The 23,931-nt window shown below is 38.6% G+C and overlaps 1 protein-coding gene across 3 annotated transcripts in view; it reads left to right on the top strand.

Annotated features, from left to right (window-relative positions):
• The window catches only part of TSNAX (translin associated factor X), a 33,891-nt gene extending 15,960 nt beyond the window's left edge, over window positions 1-17,931 (top strand). For 2 of the 3 annotated variants that reach the window (XM_059053336.2, XM_059053337.2), the window contains exons 5-6: window positions 12,040-12,167; window positions 15,994-17,931. In XM_059053336.2, the coding sequence (XP_058909319.1) occupies window positions 12,040-12,167; window positions 15,994-16,371 (506 nt within the window). In that variant the 3' untranslated portion in view covers window positions 16,372-17,931. Of the gene's footprint in view, window positions 1-12,039; window positions 12,168-14,915; window positions 15,081-15,993 lie in introns of all 3 variants that reach the window. The other variant, XR_010839018.1, reaches the window with a different exon arrangement.
• Window positions 17,932-23,931: the final 6,000 nt, after the last annotated feature.

Below are 23,931 nucleotides of genomic sequence, written 5' to 3'. Positions count from 1 at the left end.
TTACATTTGGTAGCGTATATATGTCCATGCCACTCTCTCACTTTGTCCCAGCTTACCCTTCCCCCTTCCTGTGTCCTCAAGTCCATTCTCTAGTAGGTCTGTGTCTTTATTCCCTTCTTGTCCCTAGGTTCTTCATGACCTTTTTTTTTTTTTTCCTTAGATTCCATATATATGTGTTAGCATGCAGTATTTGTTTTTCTCTTTCTGACTTACTTCACTTTGTATGACAGACTCTAGGTCCATCCTGGGGAGTTGCTTTAAGTCAAGTCCAGGAGTGGAGTGGGGTGGGTTTGTGTGGTGCAGCTGAGCTATGCCCCCAAATAAGTGCCCTGTGGGGAGAAGCAAACAGTATTTCGGAGGTCTCCTGGGACCAGGGATATATAAACAAGTCTTTCATGCGAGCACATTCCCTCAGGTTGCAGTTAACAGACTTTGAGGTGGGTTCAGGGAGCTCTGCTTTGTTTGCGACACCCCCCTTGGAGGAGAGGGTAGCGACTGTCTCTGCACATAGGGAAGAGGTCTGGGGAGGGCACTCTGCCCTGGGTCTTACTGAACGACCAAAGGACAGCACACACTCCCAACAAGTGACATCACGAACCTCCTTTTCTCTTCTCTTTCTACTCTCTTTATCCCCCAGTGGTTAGAGGAGAGAGGATGATGAAAACAGAGCAGAGATTTGTTGAACGGTGGGGAGAATTGGAAGCTGAAATGGAGGCAGGCCTGTGAATCCCCACGTGGCAGGATCCTCAGTCACCTAGTGACTGTCATTTTAATGGAAGAAGTCATGGGAAGTTTGATGATCCCAATATCAAATCATGGCTCAGTCAGAGACATCGTTTAGCTGGGGAAAGACAAATCAAACGAAGGTACTTCCAACAACATCTGAAAATCAAGAAATGATTTGAGAATTATCAGAATGATATGATGGATAATTTATGCTGTATCTTAAATCACTTGGGAAGCAGGTTTCATAATGTAGTTTGATATCATAAGGGAATAGAAGAATATATATAAAATGCTAGATTTATGTTGACTTATGTAATAATTTATTTTCCTGTTAAAATATTTTGAATATCACTCCAAGGGACAGGGGAGTTGACAGTGCCGACCAGAATTGTTTCAGGGATGACTCTATAGCGACTGAGATAGGAAGAGAGTGTGATCCTCTTCCCAAGATCCCCGAGTCAGCCCGGGGGGATCTAGAAGATCTCCAGATGGCTATTAAGTTTTCTACTCATTCAGGTTTGCTTTTAACAGATAAAATTTGCTCAGTGAGGTGAAGCAGAAGAGGCTTTGCTGCCGTACAGACCTGGGCTTCTGTGTTTGCTGTGATATTCCTTAGATCTGTAACCTTGGAACACACGGCCTCTTTCAGCTTCAGCTTTCTCAACCTGTAACACGGGAACAGTAACAGCTGCCTCGTGGACTGCTTTGAAAATTAAATGGAGTATGTTCATGGAAAGCATTTCTTAGTCTGGGACGTAACTGTTAACAAAAGTTGGTTCTCTTCCCTCTGGAATATAGCAGAATTAATCTGTAAGAGTATGCTAAATTCTAAAATTCGTTTTCATGTTAGATAAAAACGCATGAATACTGATTTGCCCAACATACACTCTTCGGTGCTAAAGTAAAAGCCTTGCTCAGGCAAAGTCCAAATTAGACAAAATCCAAAGTAGTGGAATTGCATTTGTTTTACTATTGGTAGTGTAATTGCACACATTTATTTTCTCTGTACGAGTTATGTGTTTGAGGGTACATTTTTTAGCAGAGTGGGCTGTGAATCAAACCTAGATGTGATTATACTTTTACATTTCAGTGATCTGGTAAAGCTCACTTTTGCAAAAATTCAGGTGGTCTTCTTACAAATAGTTATAAATGCAGTTTTAAAAATTGAGATATAATTTACATGTCATACAATTAACCCTTTTAAGTTGTACAGTTCCGTGGTTTCTAACATAACCACTAGGTTGTACGGCTGTCATCACTGGATAATTCCAGAATATTTTCATCACCCCAACCAGAAACCCCTTACCCATTAGCAGTCACTCCCCAGCTCCCTTCCCCCACCCCAAGGCAGCTACTAAGCTGCTTTCTGTCTCCACAGATTGCCTGTTCTAGACATCTCATAGAAACAGGAGCGTGCAATGTGCAGCCTGTTGTGACTGGATTCTTTCACTTAGCATAATGTTTCAAGGTTAATCTGTGTCATAGCATCTATATAGCATCTGTCAGCACTTTATTCCTTTTTATGGCTGAATAATATTTTATTGTACACATGTACCATTTTGTTCATGCATTCCTCAGTTGATGGACATTTGGGTTGTTTCTACTTGGCTGAAAATAACACTGCTGTGAACATTCGTGCAAGTCTGTGTGTGAACATACGCTTTCAGTTCAGTTCTCTTGGGTATATACCTAGGAGTGGAATTGCTGGGTCAAATGTCAGATAGTATTCTAAAACACTAGAAGCCTGTGAAGAAAGTTGAGACTTGTAGATCGAATTTATGATGAAACCTCTGTATGGTTTTCTGTGGAGTTTTGGATGGGATATATACTGGTTAAATATTATAAGAATAAGTAAAAATAATCAGAAGCCTTTAATTGGGTTTCTTTGTGTATGTTCTAATAGGAGAAGAAGGAGAAAAGTAACAAATTACATAAAACCAATCTACAAACTTCTTTCTTACTGGCAGCTGATTTTGTAAATAATTCTAATTGGATTCCATCCAAGCAGAAGCGGAAGGGGAAGCCATTGTTTGATGGAATAAGGCAGTAGGTTGAAATTTTTCACCTTGGGGGTTATTCACTGAGAGTAGCGGATGTCCTTTTCATCAAGTTGAAACATAACTTGTTTAAACATCCTTTTACCTAGATGTGACCAAAAATGCTTTCGGTGTTTGGGGCCAGATGTCATTGAACTTTCTCTATGGTATATACTGAAACCTAATTTCTATGGAGTAGAAATGGCACCCTCATGTCTGGGGTAACATAATCAAACACATCCCAAGGACAACTTAAATAATGACTTCAGATATACTTGAAAACGTAATATTTGACAGCCACCCACCTTAATAGAGATTGATAACAAACAGGAATTTTGAGGGCTCTTGTTCCGCATCTTCTTTTTTTCCCCTATAAAAAATAAATAAGATAACCATAAGACCTCTGATCCTGAACTTCATCAGTTTGAACTCTAATCTTGTAAAAATATGCCTTTCTTAGTGGACTTAAATCCAAAGTACTATAAATAAAGGACAATTAGATAGTTCTGAACATTTGAATACCAAATTTTAGAATATTTTTGGCAAAGCACTTACAGTTTCATAAGGCTAATGAGGAGGAACAGGGAGAGATTATTATAAGCAATTTACTAAGCATTTGAATCTTTTCTGTATATGAAATGCTGTCTTTGGGAATGGAGGAAGGAGCACAGTTGTAACAAAAGGATGATTCTTTGCCTGCACAGTTCCAGGGTGCAGCATTGGTAATCATACAGCTTTTATAATGTACAGGTTACTGAAACATTTAATTGTAGTATAAGCTCTATGTAGTGGGTTTGAAGAAATGAGTGCTGCCTTGATTGGAATGTATCAAAACATTTAAACTTTTTTTTACAGGCAGAAGATTTGAGAGAGGGCAACGTAGGCACAGGCCAGCACAGAATCATGAAAGAATACAGTATCAGAGACTAGAGAATAAGGTGAACAAAGCATGGAGAAAAGCTGACTTAGGGCTTTAGTGGGAAAAAAAGTGAATGTGTTTTATATAGAGTTGAATGTAAAGAAGCAGGCAAGGTGGGAAGGGCTTGAGCTTTTGAATTATAGAAATGTTTCTTCACCACTCCTTATGTGACCTGGGTGAATTTCTGAATTTCTTAGAGCCCCAATTTGTTCATCCATAAAGGAAGGATAGTGTAACCTTGGCTACATAAGGTTATAATGGTTAAATAGATGGTTATATTATATGGTTATATTATATAATGGTTAAATAGATATAATGGTTAAAAAGATGGATGTAAAGTACGAGATACATTGTCTTACATATAATTGGTAGTACCTAAGTCAAGACTTAGGTACTAACAATGTTTTATTTATATATTTTAAGAAATCTTGTTGGAGGCTGCTGAGTATATACCCCAAAGAATTGAAAGCAGGGACTCAAGCAGGTATTTGCACACCCATGTTATAGCAGCATTAGTCACCATACCCAAAAAATAGAAGCAACCCAAGTGTCCATCAGCGGATGAATGGATAAACCCAATGTGGTCTGTTCATGCAGTGGAGTATTATTCAGCCTTGTAAAGGAAGGGAATTCTGACACATGGCTGCAACATGGATAAATGCTCAGTGAAGTAAGCCAGTTCACAAAGGGACAAATACCATATGATTCCATTTTGTATGAAGTACCCAGAGGAGTTGAATCCATAGAGACAAAGTAGAATGCTGGCTGTTAGAGGCTGAGGGGGAGGGAATGAGAAGTTATTCAATGGGAATAGAGATTCAGTTTTGTTTTTGTTTCTCTGTGTCTTTTGGGGCCACACCGCGCAGCTCGTGGGATCTTAGTTCCCTGACCAGGGATCGAACCTACGCCCTCAGCAGTGAAAGTACGGAGTCCTAACCACTGGACTGCCAGGGAATTCCCGAGATTCAGTTTTGTAAGATAAAAAGAGTTCTGGAGATAGATGGTGGTTTTGGTTGCACAACAGTGTCGGTGAACCTAATGTGACACATCTATACACTTAAAAAATGGCTAAAATGGTAAGCTTTATGTTATTTACCCTATTTGGTGAATTTAATTTTTTTGCTTTTTTTTTTTTTTGTGATACGCGGGCCTCTCACTGTTGTGGCCTCTCCCGTTGCGGAGCACAGGCTCCAGACGCGCAGGCTCACCGGCCATGGCTCACGGGCCCAGCCGCTCTGCGGCACGTGGGATCCTCCCAGACCGGGGCACGAACCCGTGTCCCCTGCATCGGCAGGCGGATTCTCACCCACTGCGCCACCAAGGGCCCAAATTTAATATTTTTTCATGTGCATTTATTCATGAGACTGCAGACATTTTAGCAACATCATTCAGGAGTGCCTTGTTGTAGAAGCAAATGGCATTCCTGTTTGCCATATAATTTAGTTTCACTAAGATGGATTTTTTTTTGACATTTCAATAGGAAGAATAGTTCATACCAATCTAAATCTGAAAAGTACCACAGAGATCATGGTGTCTGGTAGTTTTGTTTTACAGTTGAGGCACAGTCCTGGAAGTTGGTTGTACTTAGTTGATTTTATTAACTACAAATCATTTACAAAATATTCATTAAAATAATTTTCCATGTTTTGAATTGGCTCATGTGGATAAAACAATTCTACAACTAATGAATTCAGCCAGAAATATTTTTCCATTCACAAAGAAGTGATGTTTTACCAATATGTTCTCCTGTAGTTAGCATCTTTTGTTAAATAAAGTTCATTCAGAATCAGGAATAGTATTAAAAATACTATCTTGCTTTTTCACTTCTTGATTTCTTTTCTTTTAAAAAATTCTTTCTCCTCTTCCATTGCTGAACTTTGAAACTTGAAATTATTTGTTTTTAATTATGCAGGGCATTTCAACTCTGTTGTCCCTGCCCTAAGCTGAGCTCCATTTCTCCCCTTGCACATCAAACACTCCTTAAAGGACTCTGTTAAGCAAAGGTACATCTACTCTGGGATACTTTTCTTAAGCATTGTGGGATAGGTCCTGGAATTTAACTCTTTCCTTGAACGGAATCAAATTCTTAGACATAATTTTTCCCCAGTGATCTCTGTAAGCAGAATAGCACAGTATAACAGTATTCCCACTAGAATGGTTTAAACCGGCTTGCTTAGAGAGCTGAGGAGATAAGAATCCTTTTTTTTTTTTTTTTTTTTCGGTACACGGGCCTCTCACTGTTGTGGCCTCGCCCATTGCGGAGCACAGGCTCCGGCCGCGCAAGCGCAGTGGCCGTGGCTCACGGGCCCGGCCGCTCCGCGGCACGTGGGATCTTCCTGGACCGGGGCACGAACCCGTGTCCCCTGCATCGGCAGGCGTACTCTCAACCACTGCGCCACCAGGGAAGCCCAAGAATCCTTTTGATGGTGTTTTAAGTTGCAAGTTTTTCCTGTTTCCTACTGTATTTATAATCATAGTGTGTATATTATGTTTTAATTTTTACTTATTTCTTTATTGAATTTTGTTTTTTTCCAAAATGGTCATTTTCCTATTTATTAAATGTCCCTATGAAACATAATTTAGAATTACTAAATAGTTTTTCAAAAATGGATCTGCCTTGGGCTTCCCTGGTGGCGCAGTGGTTGAGAATCCGCCTGCCGATGCAGGAGACACGGGTTCGTGCCCTGGTCTGGGAAGATCCCACATGCCGCGGAGCAAGTAAGCCCGTGAGCCATGGCCGCTGAGCCTGTGTGTCCGGAGCCTGTGCTCCGCAACGGGAGAGGCCACAACAGTGAGAGGCCCGCATACCGCAAAAAAAAAAAAAAAAAAAAAAAAAAAAAAAAAAAAGGATCTGCCTTATTTAATTAAGTTTTTGTGCCTGTTACATTAGGCACAAGGGATAAGCAGTGAACAAGGTACTCATTGTATTGCCCGCCTAGCAAGGGACAGAAGTGGATGATAGATGAGGAATTCTACGTTAATTTTTTAATACTTTAAAATATTTCATTTATTTATTTATTTTTTATTTATTTCAGCCACGCTGGGTCTTAGTTTCAGCACGTGGGCTCTTCGTTTTGGCATGTGGGATCCAGTTCCCTGAACCCGGCCCCCCTGCATTGGGAGCGCAGTTTTAATCACTGGACCACCAGTGAAGTCCTGGAATTTTACATTATTTAAATGCAACTTTGACCTAAATGTCCATCGACAGATGAATGGATAAAGAAGATGTGGCACATATATACAATGGAATATTACTTGGCCATAAAAAGAAATGAAATTGAGTTATTTGTAGTGAGGTGGATGGACCTAGAGTCTGTCATACAGAGTGAAATAAGTCAGAAAAACAAATACCATATGTTAATGCATATATATGGAATCTAAAAAAAAAACCTGGTACTGATAAACCTAGTGGCAGGGCAGGAGTAAAGATGTAGACATAGACAATGGACTTGAGGACATGGGGAGAGGGAAGGGTAAGCTGGGACAAAGTGAGAGAGTGGCATGGACATATATACACTACCAAATGTAAATTAGATAGCTAGAGGGAAGCAGCTGCATAGCACAGGGAGATCAGCCCGGTGCTTTGTGACCACCTAGAGGGGTGGGATAGGGAGGGTGGGAGGGAGACGCAAGAGGGAGGGGATATGGGGATACATGTATGCATATGGCTGATTCACTTTGTTGTACAGCAGAAACTAACACAGTATTGTGAAGCAATTATACTCCAATAAAGATGTATTTACAATAAATAAGTAAATACAACTTTGATTAGTGCCACCAAGTAAGGGCACATGGTACTAGGAAAACATATAATGAGGGCTTGACTTAGAATGGGGTGGTGTCAGACAGTTTCTTCAAAGGTGCTGTTTGATGGAACGTGAAAGGATTAGTAGTAATTAATCAGGTGAAAGAGGGAGGAGGGCACGGAGGGAAGGCTGAGGGCCAGCAAACAACACCCCTTGAAATCAGAGAAGGCGCAGTGTGGGTGTGGAATGAAAACGGGAGAGCACAGAGAGTCAAGGAGAGGAGACAGGTGTGTGCGTTGTATGTGCACTTGTCACGTGTCTGCCTCACCAGAGTGCTCACCAGACATGCTGTGCCACTGTTTGCCGTCAGGATTCTCCAGAGAGGCTGAACCAACAGGAGTCATGGGCGCGGGGGAGGGAGTGGGGTAGGTAGGCAGCAATTTATTTGAAGGAATTGGCTCACATGATTTGGGGGCTGGCAAGTGTGAGATTTGTAGAGCAGGCCAGCGGGCTGGCATTTCATGGAAGAGTTGATGTTGCAGAATCTTGAATCTGAGGTCTGCAGGCTGGAGACTCAGGCCGGGTGTCTCTATGGCAGTTTTCCCGACCAGTTGCTTGGTTGGGAAGCCTCATTCTTTGTTCTTAAGGCCTCCAGTTGATGGGATGAGTGTCTCTCCCCTCCCCACCCCATTATGGAGGGTCATCTGCTTTACTCTAAGTCCGTTGATTTAAGTGTTAATCACATCTAGAAAATACTTTCACAGCCACCTTTAGACAAGTGTTTGACAGAACAGCTGGGCACCGTAGCTAGCCAAATGGACCATCACACAAAATGTCACCATGAGAGAATAGATGAGAGACGGGTTCAGTTTAAGTGATACCCTCACTTCTGACTGATTTCTTCTGCCTTGAACTACACACTGGAATTTGCACCTTGTCTGTCAAGTCAGCTTGAGATTATAGGTATATAGATATGGCCATCCTCCATCTATGGGTACACTGGCTTATACCCATTAATCTTGATAGTTAACGTTCACTTGATGAAACCATCGAGCCTCACCATGAAGCCTTGGGAAAGCTTTTATACACCACCTTCAACTGAAAGAATCTTAGTTTTTATGCTCTCTCCCCCATCAATTACCACATGTGTGACAAGAACCTTGATACTTGTATTTGATTCCAGCATTTAAAACACTACTATTTTTGCTCAACATGGCCATGAAGTGTAAGCCAACTGTAGGAATTTGGGGGCAGGATTATGCCTAGAAATATTGAAGAAGTAGTGTTTTATATTAACTGTAGGAAAATTCATATTATAGAGTACGTACAAGCCTTGTACTGTTGTTAATTTAAAGGATATTTATATGGGTTCACATGCCCATCTTTGAAATGTATAACTCCGTGAGTTATAACCTGACCGTAGCGTGAGTTGAGGCTGATGATGGTTGGTGGAGGGTGACGTTTATAAAGCATGTTAATGATTTTGCTCCATATTCTGAGAGCCATGGAAAGCTATTTAGGCTTTAAGCGCGGGAGTGATGTGGTCATAGTTATTCAAAAGGCAAACAGTCTGTGGGGTGAGAATGGATAAGAAGAGGGAAAAAATGGATGGAAGGAAGGGCAGGAGGCTCCTAGAATTGGCAAAACGAAGAGGACTAGGCTTGGAAGGAAGATTGTGAATGCCTTGTTGGACATGTTGATTTTGAGGTCCCTCTGATGGGATTGTCAGATACGTATTTGTGACTCGAAGCCAGAGGTGTAAAGTTGAGGGATTGAAGCCAAGTATAGGTAAATTTGAGAGCCTAGGGTTAATTGAGGCAGAGACTAAGAAGACATGGCCAGAGAGTTAGAAAAAAGGGGAACTAGGAGATGATGCCATCGAAGGAACCAAAGGGGAGCTTGTTGAAAGAAGGGAAAAAGTGGTCAAAATGCTGAACGCCGCTGCAGTTAAGACTGAAAAAATGTCCATTAGACTCATTAACTATGATAACTTTAAGTGAAAGCTGTTTTGGTGTAGCGATACACTCAAGCTAGAAGGAAGTAGGCTGAGAAGTGTGAGATGAACTTACTGAATTTTAACTGAAGGGGAGGAGAGAGTTGGGGCAGTAGTTGTGAGGAAGGTAGGGCCAGTGGATGGAAGAGATCTGAGAGTGTCGATGGTGATAGCATCCAGTGGAGGACATCAGGTGGAAAGCCTCGTACATGGAAGGGAGAATCCACGTTAAGGTTCCTGCTGGGATTGTATCTTGCTTCCGAGGCTAGGCTTGGTGGCTGGCCTCAAAAGGTGGAACACCTCGTCCGTGGTAATAGGGGTGAGGAGATAGAGTACCATTCTCTATTTTCCTAAGTCCTTGTTGTATTCACCAGTGTCCTGCATAGTACTTTGAACAGGGAAAGTGTAATGTAACGAGCTAACTGTGTAGGGGACTGCCTTATGAGAGGAAACATGAACTCTGAAGAGTACAGGAGTATCAGACAGAGGAGGCATCCACTACCCCGGGGCAGAGGCAGAGCACTCAAGGGAGGAACACGTCTCGAGGAGTCCCCCTCCCTCTTTCCCTCCCTCCCTTCTTCCCTCCCTCCTCCCTCCCTGAAGTCGTGGGCCATCCTGGGCCATTGGATGGCTGAGAAGTTGAGCTGATGGCATCCCTGGGAAGCTGCCCGTGGGGAGGCGCCAGGCCATGAGACTCCTTGCCCAGGGAGGTGGCTCCCTGGGAGATGCTCTCTGGGTCACAAAGGGCATCTGCCCCCAAAGAGAGGCCTCGTGCTGCTGCCACCTGGAGCTGCAGGTTTCCCATGCTTAGAAGGCTGCCGAAGACCGGCACACCAGAACCCGGAAGAGAGCTTTCCCTCCTTTGCTGTCCTTCCGGGGCCCCCTACCAGCAAAGCTCACTGATGTGCCAGCTGGCCAGAGAGAAGCGCGTTAGGGTCCACGTCCATTATCTGCACTAACGGAGCAGCTGAGGGACAGTAAGTTGACGAGTGGCGCTTCTCTTATTGATCTTCGAAGTTTTGTCAGTTTTGGTCGTTGTAGTGATTGTGGTGGTGCATGTCCTTGTCCATACATCTTTCGGCATGTCTTCGTCCTTAGCTCTCATTCGTAAGAGCCAATCACGTTAGAGCATATTTAGAGATGTGATGAGTGGTTCTTAAGTGTTGCTGTTTGCTTTTGTATGTCTGAAGTATTTCTGGAAGGAAATGAGAAATATAGATTGTCGCTAGGGAGGGGAACTGGGTTTTATGAACCTATGCATAAAACTAAAATTTTACAAAAATTTAATTGTAAATGTTAAGGGATGTTATCTGATTTGTTAAACTCAACTTTATATTGTTTCATTTCTCAGCATGTTACGGTTTATTAAGCAAAGTGTCCTATCATGTCTGACTCTGTCAGCAGGAGGCACTTATTTTCTAACCTTACTTTAGCATCATTTGCTGCTCAAAATGAGTCAGGGTATTTTCATTTAGTTGTTTCCTCTTATTGCTATAAAAACCGGGTCATGCATTTCCTTTTGTGTCTTTGACCCTAGTGTGGCATTTGTGACAATACCACAGTGGTCAGCCTTCTGAGCACTGTTGCTGCCAGGCCTGATTTTCAGTGTCAGCTGCTGGGAGGCTCTGTGAGTGCAGGACTCTGTCAGGAGAAGTGTTAGAGAGAGAACTTGAATACCAATGACCCTACCAAGTTCTGAGTTTTCTTTCTGAATTTGTCCCCTCTTCCTGTTTTTACAATTACGCCTTTAAAAAGAAGACTGAGTTTCTTAACCTGACGGTAATGATAATCATTTTAAGAAATACTTTTTCCCTGTAAGTATTACCTTATAGATTAAGACCTAATAAAGTAATGCAGAAAATTGTGACGATAGAATTTGGTTGTTTTAAAACACTTGAAAAAGTATTTATAGTACTATTTGCGACCTTTACTGAGATGTATTTTTAATTCAGTGAGGACTCTGTAGAATTTACATCTGGTACATCTGGTATTACTCATTAGTTTTTTGTTTTTTTTTTAAACGTAAACTACTGAAGCAGAAGCGATTGATTTTGAAGTATGAGGAAAACAGTATTCTGAATTTTGACACTTTAGTCTGCATTATCTACTTTTTTTTTTACCTATTAAAATTTTAGGAAAGAGCCAAATGATCTTTAAGTTTATGTCTCATTTGATTGAACCATTGTCTATTTTGCTGCTGAAGGGAGCAAAAAATAATCTGTGTAGTTTCTGTTAAGGCCTATCAGAATTTTTGTAATAGCCCTTTCTTAAATTCTTTAAAAAATGTTTCTCTGAAAATCTTTGCCATTTCTCTGTCAGAAAGAGTAGATTTTTAAGACAAATGGGCTCATGAAGCATGAAAAAGAAATTGAACACCCTTGTACTTGAGCTGTCTAAAGTGCAGCCACAGAAGTGTTTGCGTGGTCAGCGTGGTCCCCACCATCTATCCCCAGGAGGTCCCTTGTGTTCTTTCTAAGACCCGAATCTAGGGCTAATATTCATAGGAGGCACCCGTGAAGCTCTTGTTGAGCTAGGTGATGATTAGTTTGAAGTTCTTTATTGTGACGTTCTTATTAATTCAGTGGTTGTTCCTTAGTAATTTCTTGGTTGGTTTTTCAGGACTGCAGGAGTATGTGGAGGCTGTCTCTTTTCAACACTTCATCAAAACACGATCACTTATCAGTATGGATGAAATTAATAAACAATTGGTTTTTTCCACAGAAGACAATGGGAAAGAAAATAAGACTGTAAGAATTTAAAATCATATTTCACATTTATTACATAATTTACATAACCGTATAATGATTGTAGGCGGTTTATTGGCTTATGATGCAAAGAATATTGAGATGGGAAGGTTCTTTCTACAGTGTGATTTCATAGATTCCCAGCTAGGGAAATGGTCTTTTTAAATATTATAGTTAGTGGCTCAAACAACCGTGGGTATGTTGGGGGGAAACATTACTCTTTACATAAAGCATTATTGAGTAATTACGTTAAGTCCACTTTTGGTTTTACTGTGTATTTTACTATGTGCCCTTTATAAGCACTATCTCATTTAATCCTCTTTTTAACCTTATGCAGTAAGATTTATTACCCTCATATTTCAAACAAGGCCCTTAGGGAGTTTAAGTAACTTACCAAAACCTAGTCAGCTAGTAAGCGTGACAGATGACTTTGAAACCAGGTGTCTTGAATCCAGAGTCGTGAGTGTCCTTGTCCGCTCTGCCCGTGTTCCCCTCCATATGCCCCAGGGACCCCCCGAGCCAGGTATCTACCTCAAAGGAGTGTTTTCAAGGGTTTCATTTAAAGGTTTGAAATTAGGTATAGAGTATATACAGCACATGCCACGTAAGTGCTCAGTAGTTAGTTGTCATTGTCTGTGTCAATACCAAGTTGTTACTATATAGTGAGGGATGGTAATTACTGAGTTCATAATGCTTTTATCTGAAATATTACATAGCTTCTCTAAATTAAGAAAAGAGAAACTTTGGCAGTTCAGCTTTTAAATAAATACTGTTCTTTTCCCCTGGGTTTCAAGATACAATATTCAGGCCATGAGGCAATATTTGGTAACCTCCTGAGATACCAGTACACATAAAGATACAATTAAACAGTTTTTTTCCTTTCTTTATATTTCATCAGTTTTTCTGTCATTATTATTATTTTAAAGATCACTCAAAAAGTTGGGAAAGGCAGGCAGAAAGTGGAAGAAACTATGGAAGTCATCTTTTCTTGAATGTTAATAAAACGTTAATTTTGAAAAGTGAGACTTAACTTGGCATGACAGATATAACTTACTTCAAGGAAACCATGTATTTTCTCAATTTTAAAAATCATGTGTAGTGTATTAAGGAGGGAATTCATCTTGAGAAGTAAAATTCCTTCATATCTTTTATTTATTTAGTAAAGATTGAATTACAGAAAGAAGTAAGGTAAGCCTGTTTGACCCTGCTTCTTTGATATATCAGGCAAATTACCATGCATCCCTTTCAAAGTTCTCTCTAGTTCAGAATGGAAATACAAAGGCAAAAAGGTAAAGAGAAACTGAGAGTTAAAACACTATTCTGAGGATTTAGGTAGTAAATTATTGTAAGATTAAGGTGTCATAATATTAAAATACATATAGTTCTCAAAATGTGAACCACATTCATAAATAATTTTTCCTTTTAGTGCTAAAGATTCTTCTTGGTGCTGAAAATTCTGGGAATTCAGTAGGGGAAGGTATTTTGCTCTGACATGCCTATTGAGAGTAGTGTCAAAACCATTTAATTTTTTTTAACTTTTTATTATGAAAAATTTCAAATACACACAAAAATGGAGAGAATAGTAGCACATGAACATCCATATACCCACTACGTGGATTCAGAAATTAACATTTTGCCATATTTGCTTCATCTAAATGTTTTTTTGCTAAACTACTTTTAAGTTATGGATGTCACGGTGTTTCACCCCTAAATACTTCAGGTCCATCTTGACAAACTGCTTTTTAAGTAATTTTCTTTTCCCTAGTTTCTAATATATATTATTGGTAGAGCAGAATTTATTTCCTTGACAATTAGTTGAAATTCGTTCGTTTTTTAACACACTTTTATCTTCAAAATCAACTTCTTAGTTTATAATCAGGGAAATCCTTCTGTCTAATGAGAGAAACAAAGAACATTAATGTTTTCTTAAGCAAAAGTTACTTTTATAAATGACTTTATGAAAATGCTGGCCGCCTCCCCACCTCCTCTACCCTCACCACCCACAGTCTGTCCTTTCCAAAAAGATGTCAGTTCTCTTAACAGTTAATAGAAACAACACACAGCAGGTCAGGATAATTGGGAAGCTGACTTTGGATACTTAACCCAGTTCTACCGTTAACTAGTTATATTGCCTACAGTGTTTCTTGGACCTCATTCTTATACTCTACATTGAGAAGGTTGGAACAGATGGTCTCTGAAGAGTCCAGCAGTGCTAGGATTCATGTACTGGATACAGAGCAACCAGAGTCATCTTAATAAAACCTAAATTTGACTCTGTCATTTCCTTGCTTAATTCTCAACGACTCTGTTACCTATAGGTAAAGTTCTAATTTCTTAATGTGACTTTGTCCCCTTACTCTATCTTTCTAGACTCATCCTGTACTACTTCTTACTTTAAATTTTACTCAAAAGAAATACCTCACTAGTTCGTCAAATGTACGGCTTGAGTCTCACCTGCACACCCTTGCACTCCCCTCTGCCTAAGATGTCCTCCAGTGTAACTGCACCCCACCTAGCTAAGCCTCATACAGACTTTTAATAACAACTTAGACATCACCTCTTTTAGACAGAATCCAATAGAGAGAGAAATTGATGTGGAAAGAGGAGACTGACATGGTGATGGTAATGGTGATAGCAGCTAACATTTATTGAGTATTTACTTTGTGTTGGGCATTATGCCAAGAACTTGGTAAATGTTATCTCATCCTTAAAATAAACCTCTGAGGTAGGTACTGTTATCCCATTTTACAGATGAGGAAACTGAGGTTTAGAGAGATGAAATAACTTGCCCAAGGGCATACACCTTATGAAGCAAGGTCCTGGAAGAGGTGGGAGGAGATGGGTCAAGGTCATTTGGAAGAGTTAACCTCAAACAAGAGGAGGGACAACTCATCATCTGAGACTGGAGGATAGAAGGTAAAGATGGATGTGGACATAAATAAGTTTTTTTGTTTTTTTTTTTAGGGATAAGGTAATTGAGAGAGCTTGTGTCAGGTGGTCTGGCAGATAACCAGGCCAGTGAAAGTAGGCAAGATTGTTTATTGAGAGTGAAGAGGTTTGGGATTGAGTAAGGGCTGAGGAGGAGAGTGGTGAAGGTTTGGAGTAGTGTTTGAAGAGACTGGAGACAACCATCTAAGAAATAAGCAAAAGGACTGGTGAGTAATTTGTAGTGGTACAAACGCTATACAGTTGTGAGTGTTATCATTTTTTAGCCCAGTGGTACTCAGCCACTTGAATAAAGCACTATCGAGAGTAGATTTTTAATACTGATTTAGGGTTGTGTTTTTGCTGGGCAGGTGCAGTAGAAAAATAGGAGCCTGAAGGAACTGAGGCGGGTATAGCGAGAGAGTAATAAATCCTGACCGTTAGTGCCGAGGGGGGAATAGAAGAGAGGCCAGAAAGGGACTAGGTGACTGAGGAAAACATGACTGGATCCTAAACCTGGAGGGCTTTATGATTGGTCGTTTAAATAAGTAAGTCATTGTCTTGCAGTAAAGTCAGTAGGCCTTGTTTAAGAATGTTTTGATTTTATCTTGTATGTCAAGTGAAACTGAAAATGGTTGATTTTATAATGATGCAATATTGGATGTCAAAATTATCTTGAAGTCATAAGTTCAACTCCCTACTGAGGGCATGAATTCGTCTTGTAACGCCTCGAATGGTCATTTAACAAACTGGATCATTTTATTTAGAGAAGATTAGTATGATTGACCTGCTGTTGATTTTGTTCCTTATATGAGATACATGCATAGTCACTCTTTTTCACAGCGTATTTTCTTTGTGTGTGTGTGTGTTCTTTTTTTTTTGTTGTTGTTGTTGTTTTTACCAGCCCTCTTCTGATGCACAGGATAAGCAGTGCGGTACCTGGAGACTGAAAATCACACCTGTTGATTACCTTCTGGGAGTGGCTGATTTAACTGGAGAGTTGATGCGAATGTGTATTAACAGTGTCGGGAATGGGGACATTGACACCCCCTTTGAAGTGAGCCAGTTTTTACGTCAGGTTTATGATGGGTTTTCATTCATTGGCAATACTGGACCTTATGAGGTTTCTAAGAAGCTGTATACCTTGAAACAAAGTCTGGCCAAAGTGGAGAATGCTTGTTATGCCTTGAAAGTCAGAGGTTCAGAAATTCCAAAACATATGCTGGCAGATGTCTTTTCAGTTAAAACAGAAATGATTGATCAAGAAGAGGGCATTTCTTAGAGTAACATTACTCAGTTTTCTTTCTCTTAAGAACTCCTAAGAGAGACCAATTTGTAAGACTGTTATTTAGTATATCATTTGACTTTATTGTGGCTTTAGAAATGTTTTCAGTTGTACTTGTTTTAAACTGTATACAGGGCTGTACATAAAATTATCGAAACGAATCATTTCCTGTATCTTACTCGTGAAAATTTGCATACAAATGTTTGCTTATATGCCTGTTTGACTTTTTGCTGGCTAAACCTCATCATTTATCTTTGTAAATGTGAACATGCTTCAGAGTGCACTTTTTGCCATACCTGTTTTAATTTAGTGTGTGAATTTTGGAGTGATAATATTTAGTGGAAGACATTTATAGTTTAAGTTGGTGATTTTTAAAAAATATATATTTAGTTCTACATCTGGACTTGAGCTTCCTGTTTAAATTTCTTGATAATATTGTGCCAAGCCTCCAAAATAGGCTTAATCCATAGACCAAGAATTTAAAATCACATTACCGGTATACTTTATGAGGTATTGTAGTGAGAATTCATGTTACATTCTGGCTAATTTTAGGTCATTTTGAATCCATATGAAACAGCCTTCCAGAAAAATTGACAGGTACCCAGATGTTAGTTTCTACATTTAATTTTTGTCCTTTAGAAGTCTGATAGAGAATTGACACTAACATTGTAATATTTTCATTGATGTCTGAGTTGAATTATATACTTGCACATACAGCTGAAAAGGTAGTGATTATTCAGCAGTTTTTGTTGTTGTTGTCATTGTATATTTCATTAGGCATGTTTGGAGGCTTTCCTATTCTAACATCTATCAGAAATTACATCTAAATAATTATAAAGAAGTTTTGAAAATTCTGAAATATTAAGTTAATCCAATTCTTTATAGTTGTCCAGTTGTGTAAATGCATAGTATGAAAAGTTGCCAAAGAAGGTTTATCACGTACAATTCAGCAATAAGACAGTTGTCAACACAGTTGGGAATAGCAAGTAGTATCACTAGTAGTAGAAGTAGTCTCACTATTAATATTTAGAATTGGAATTTGCCTACTGAAATCAGTTATTTTAGGAATATTAGGAATTAGTTATATTAGGAATTTGCCTACTGAAAATAGTTATACCATTCACTGTGGTGTGAAACCGACTTGAGCATGGCACTGTTGGCTGACAACTAGACATATCCATTTGGTTTTGTGAGTTTTGAGAATCTAGATACTGGATTTTATTTTTGGAAAGATTAGCAGCTCTGTTTGCAAGGGCTTAGTCTTGGAAAGGGTAATTTTCCAAAAATGATCACCGAAAGGAAAATAAAATATATACATGCCTAATAGATTAGGTTTGTTTGTTTGTTTGTTTGTTTGTTCTGGTGGTAGTAAGTTTTTTCGGTTTCCCTTACTCGAAGATATACAGCTGAAATATAGTTTTATTACATATTTTTGTGTCCTCTGCCACTTGAAGTTAAATTTATAATGTTAAAAGTAGAGTAATAATGGATTGATGAATGTCTTACATATGTTTAAAACTGAACTCTTTGAATAAAATATCAAAATACAAAAGTTAAGCTTATTTGTTGATCAATTGAGAAATACTTAATCAAACTGTTACAGACTTTTTAGCCTAAACAGTAAACTTGATAGAGACTCGCTTAATGTGGAGATTTATGATTTCTTAAAATGGGTCCAGAAGTAGGGAGGGTTTCCAGGAAAGACATCTTTTCACATCTCATTGACCTAGACTGGGTAACTTTCCAGTCCCTCAAAACCAGCTAGTGGAAAGGAGGATGACACCACCTTGATAGATCAAGGTGCCCTTTATCTGAGAGGAGAGCGAACACAAGAAACCGAATTAAGGTGTTGCCATCTTAGGGGAAGGAGAAATGGCCTTTAGGTCCGCAGTCAGCAGTATCTGCTGCTACAGGTGGATTGGTGCCGGGCCTATTGATAAATTTCTACATTGCATGTTATACTAATACAGTGGGTGTTAGACCAGGATGGTAGAGGATCTCTAAATATATCCTGAATGTCTCAGTTTTAAAATGGTTGCTCTGATATCATCACCTGTGGTGATGTTTTTCATCTTTATTATAAAAAAAACTGGTTCTAGGTAACAGGGCAAGTTCCTGAGAAATTCTAAAATAAAATTGGGTTATTTCCTTCATAAGTAATTGCTGCATATTTGAAATCAGTGTTTTTTCCACCATACACATTGCAGAGCCCTAGGGCTTTTTGAAGGTGCTCAAAGAAAGGTGTTATTTAAATGAGGGATTGGTGGAATGGATTTAAAAACTTAATCCAAACTCTTTGCTGTCTGCAAAAGACTCACTTTAGATTCAGAGACACAAATAGATTAAAAGAATGGGAAAAGACATTCCATGCAAACAGTAACCAAGAGAGCTAAACAAATAGACATCAAGACCTTCTTTTTCTTTTGGCTAGAGACAAAGAACAACATGTAATGCTAAAAGGCTCAACCATTGAGAATGCATAGCAATTACAAATATATGTAAATTGATATATAAAACAACAGAGCCCCAAAATGCATGAAGCAAAATCTGAGATAACGGAAGGGAGAAATAGACAATTCAGTAGTAATAGTTGGATAATTTAATACCCGACTTCCTATAATGGATGGAAGAACAAGACAGATCAGTAAGGAAATAGAGGACTTGAACAACACTATCAACCTATTAGATGTAACACCCATATACAGAGCACTCATCCCAACAAGAGAAGATATATTTTTCTCAAGTGTGTGTGGAATGTTATCCACAGAATGTCAGGCCACAGAACAAGTCTCAATGCAATTAAAAGGATTGAAATTATACAAAGTATGTTCTCTGACCACAATGGAATGAAGTTAGAAATTAATACTAGAAGTAAATTGGGAAGATAAATGAAACAACATACCCCTAAATAAACAGTGGGTCAGGGCATCCTTGGTGGCACAGTGGTTGAGAGTCCGCCTGCCGATGCAGGGGTCACGGGTTTGTGCCCCAGTCCGGGAGGATCCCACGTGCCGTGGAGCGGCTGGGCCCATGGGCCGTGGCCGCTGGGCCTGCGCGTCCGGAGCCTGTGCTCCGCAACGGGAGAGGCCCCAGTGTTGAGAGGCCCATGTACCACAAAAAAAACAAAAACAAAACCCAAAACCAGTGGGTCAAAGGTGAAATCACAGGGAAATTAGAAAATATTTTGAGAAGAATGAAAAAGACAGAGTATACAACTTACGGTGTTCAGCAAAAGCAGTGCTCAGAGGGAAATTTATAGCTTTAAATCCCAGCGTTTAAAAAGAATGATATCAAATCAATAACCTAAACTTCTCTCTTAAGAAACTAGAAAAAGAATAGCAAACCAAACCACAAAGCAAGCAGAAGAAAGGAAATAAAGATTAGAACAGACATAAATGAAACAGAGAACAGGAAAACAATAGAGAATATCAGACAGTGGAGAATATCAGTTGGTTCTTTGAAAAGATGAACAAGATTAACAAAACCTTTGGCTAAACTGACCAAGGAAAAGGTGACTCAAATTACTGAGATCAGGAGTTAAAGAGGAGGCATTACCACTAACCTTAAGAAACAGAAAGTTTATAAGGGAACACTATGAACAATTGTATTCTAAAATTACATAACCTAGATAAATGGACAAATTCCTAGGAACTCACAAAACTGACTCAGGAAGACACTGAAAATCTAAGTAGAACTATAGCAAAGAGGTAAAGTTACTAATAAAACTCCCAGTGAAGAAAAGCCCAGGACCAAATGGCTTCACTGTTAAATTCTACCAAACATATAAAGATTAACACCAATCCTCAAGTTCTTTCCAAAAAAGTAGGGAACAGTTTCTAACTCATTTTATGAGGCCAGCGTCATTGTCATACCAAAGCCAGACATAACTACAGACCAGTGTCCTTCATGAATATAGATGCAAAAATCCTCAACAATATACTAGGAAACCAAGTTCAGTCACAAATAAAATATGATTGTACACCATGACCAACACCATGGAATTTCATCTCAGGAAAGCAAGGTTGGTTCAACATGAAAATCAAATGTAATACACCATATTAATAGCATGAAGAGGAAAAAAACATGGTTTATCTCAATAGAAACACAAAAGTCACTTGACAAAATTTCAACACCCTTTCATGACATAAACACTCAAACTCAGAGTAGAAGCAAAATTTCTCATCCTGGTAAAGGGCATTCGAAAAGCACCCAACATTGTACTTAATGGTGAAAGAATGGAAAGCTTTCCCTCTAAGATCAGGATGTCCAACATTGTACTGGAGGTTCTAGCTAAGGCAATTAAGCAAGAAAAAGAAACAGAGGGACTCCATATTGGAAAGACAGATGTACAACTGTCTCTATGTGGAGATAACATGATCTTATATATAGAAAACCTCTATAAAGAACCGTCAACCCCCCCCAAACTATTAGTACTAATTAACGAGTTAAGCAAGGTTGCAGGATACAAGATCAATACATAAAAATCAGTTCTGTTTCTCTACACTAGCAATAAAAATCAAAATCAAGGCAATAATTGCATTTACAATAACATTACAAAGAATGAAATATACAGAAATAAACTTACCCTAAGAAGTGCAAATTGTACACTGAAAGCTATAAAATGTTGCAGAAGAAAAAGGCATCCTGTGTTCACGGAATCATAGATTTTAATATTGTTAGTAGAGCAATACTCTGCAAATTGATCTGTCGGCTCAGTGCAATCCTTATCAAAATTGCAACTTCACTTTGCAGAAATGAAGACTGATCCTAAAATTCATTTGAAAATTCAAAGGACGCAGAATAGACAACAGAATCTTTGAAACGGAGAACAACATTGAAGGACTCACATTTTTTTATTTCAAATCTTAGGACAGAGATATAGTAATCAAGATAGTGTACTGCCATAAGAATAAATATGTAGATCAATGCAATAAAATTCAAATTCTAGAAAGAAACCCATAGGTCTGTGGTGAGTTGACTTTTTTTAAATTAAAGATTTTATTTTTCTAGAGCAGTTTTAACTTCACAGTAAAATGAAGAGGAAGGTACAGATATTTTCCTTATATCCCCTGCTCCACATGCATATCTTCTATTGTTAACATTCCCCACCAGAGTGGTGCATTTGTTACAATGGATGAAACTACATTGACAGGTCATAATTGCCCAAAGTCCATAGTTTACATTACAGTTCACTTTTGGTGCTGTACGTTCTGTGGGTTTGGACAGGTCAATTGATTTCTGACAAAGGTGCCAAGACCATTCAATGGGGAAAGAATAGTCTTGAACAAATGGTGCTGGGACAGTTGAGTGTCCACATGAAAAGAATGAAGTTAAACCCTTAAAATCATATACAAAAATTAATTTTAAATGGAGCAAAGACAAATATGAGCTAAAACTATAAAATCCTTAGAAACAGATGTACATTTTCTTGACCATAGATTAGGCAGTGGTTTCTTAGGTGTGACATCAAAAGTACAAGCATCCAAAGAAAAAAATAAATGGAAACTTCCATCAAAATGTAAAACTTTTATGCATCAAAGGACCCTATCAAGAAAGTAAAAAGGCAACCACTGAATGGGAGAAAATATTTGCAGATCATAATCTGATAATATAATGATATAATGATAATAGATATATGTATCTAAAATATAAAAGGAACTCTTCTTACAACTTAACAGTAAAGAGACAACCCAATTTAATAGTGGGCAAAGGATCTGAATAGACAGTTTTGTAAAAATGACACACAAATGACCAATAAGCACACGAAAAGATGTTAAACATCATTAACCATTAGGGAAATGCAAATCAAAATCACTAAGTACCACTCTACACCTACTATATATATAAATTTTATATCTATATCTTTTATATAATAAAAGAGGGAAAGAAGGAAAGGAAGGAAGGAAGAAGGAGGGAGGGACAGAAAAAGAAAAACAGAAGGAGAGGGAGACTTGTGCATGAATGTTTCCAACAGCATTATTTATAATAGCCAAAAAGTGGAAACAAGGCAAATGTTCATCAGCTGTTGAATGGATAAACAGGGTGTGTTATACCCCTGCAATGAAATATTATTCGGCCATAAAAAATTAAATGCTGGTACTTGCATCATGGATGAGCCTAGAAAACTATCCTAAGTGAGAGAAACTAGATACAGAAGGCCGTGTATTGTATTATGTATTGATATGAAATATTGGTGGCATTGGGGTGCTTGAGGGGTTTGGAGTGACTAAAATGTGGGGTTTCTTGATGAGGTGATGGAAATGTTCTGGAATTAGACTGTGAAACCTTGTGAATATACTAAAACCCACTGAATTGTGCACTTTACGATGGTGAACTTCATGTTATGTGAATTGTATCTCTATAATAATGTTTTAATGTTTTTTAAAAAGTGGATTTATTGTTTCCTTGAAATTTTGCTTGAAATTGCCTGGTATTTTGCTTATGGGAAGACTTTTAAAAAGTTATTTAGTTTCTTTAGTTGTGTAGGGCTATATAAGTTTTTCATCAGTTCTTAATGGCAAGTTTTGATAAATTACATTTTTCACAGGATCAGTCCATTTTGTCTTCATTTTCAATTTTTTTGATACAGAGTGTTGTTAATATTATGTTATTATATTTATATCCTGGCTATATATGTATTCATAGTATATATTTGTGTTGTCTCTCTGTATAGATGTTTTTAGTCATTTTTGCCAGATGTGTCTCCATTATGTTAGTATTTTAAAAGAATTAATTCTTGCTTTATTTGGCTTTGGCTTTTTGCTAGTCTGTTTTTTATCTCATTGATTTATACTCTGATTTATTATTTCCTTGTATACTTTTTGGGGGTTTATGTTCTAATATTTTTATAATACATTATATTTTTTACATTTTTGCTTATTTTAAGACTTTTTCCACTGGGTCTTGAACGTTGGTTTTATAATTAATTTCAATAAATGTGGAGTACTTTTATTAGTAAGATATTGTGCTGACTAGTCTACTTTCTGTATAATCCTGTCCTGATCCACCTTGATCTCTTATTTTTAGGGGACTAAGGGATCCCGCCCCCTCCTCGCAAATCTGGGAATTAGTAGGTACTTGATTAGCTTCTATTAGCTGACTTTTACTCTTTTCCTCCCCAATTTAGCTGTTAAATCTGTGGTTTCTATTGGTATCACCTTTCTATCTTTTGACAGTTTCAAAAAAATCTATTCAAAAAATACCATTGAATTCTTGTGGAAGTTCTGCAGTTTATTATTTTTTAAAAAAAATTTTAAAGGTATTTTTATTTATTTATTATTATTATTATTTTTGGCTGCATTGGGTCTTCGTTGCTGTGCCCGGGCTTTCTCTAGTTGCGGTGAGTGGGGGGCTACTCTTCATTGCGGTGCGCGGGCTTCTCATTGCGGTGGCTTCTCTTGTTGCACAGCACGGGCTTTAGGTGCACGGGCTTCAGTAGTTGTGGTGTATGGGCTCAGTAGCTGTGGCTCGCTGGCTCTAGAGCGCTGGCTCAGTAGCTGTGGCGCATGGCTTAGTTGCTTCGCAGCATGTAGGATCTTCCCGGGCTAGGGATTGAAT

This window comes from Kogia breviceps, chromosome 2 (assembly GCF_026419965.1).
Source record: "Kogia breviceps isolate mKogBre1 chromosome 2, mKogBre1 haplotype 1, whole genome shotgun sequence".
Lineage (NCBI taxonomy): Eukaryota > Metazoa > Chordata > Mammalia > Artiodactyla > Physeteridae > Kogia > Kogia breviceps.
The sequence above is the reverse complement of the archived record's forward strand: the minus strand, read 5'-3'. Positions and strand labels throughout refer to the sequence as shown.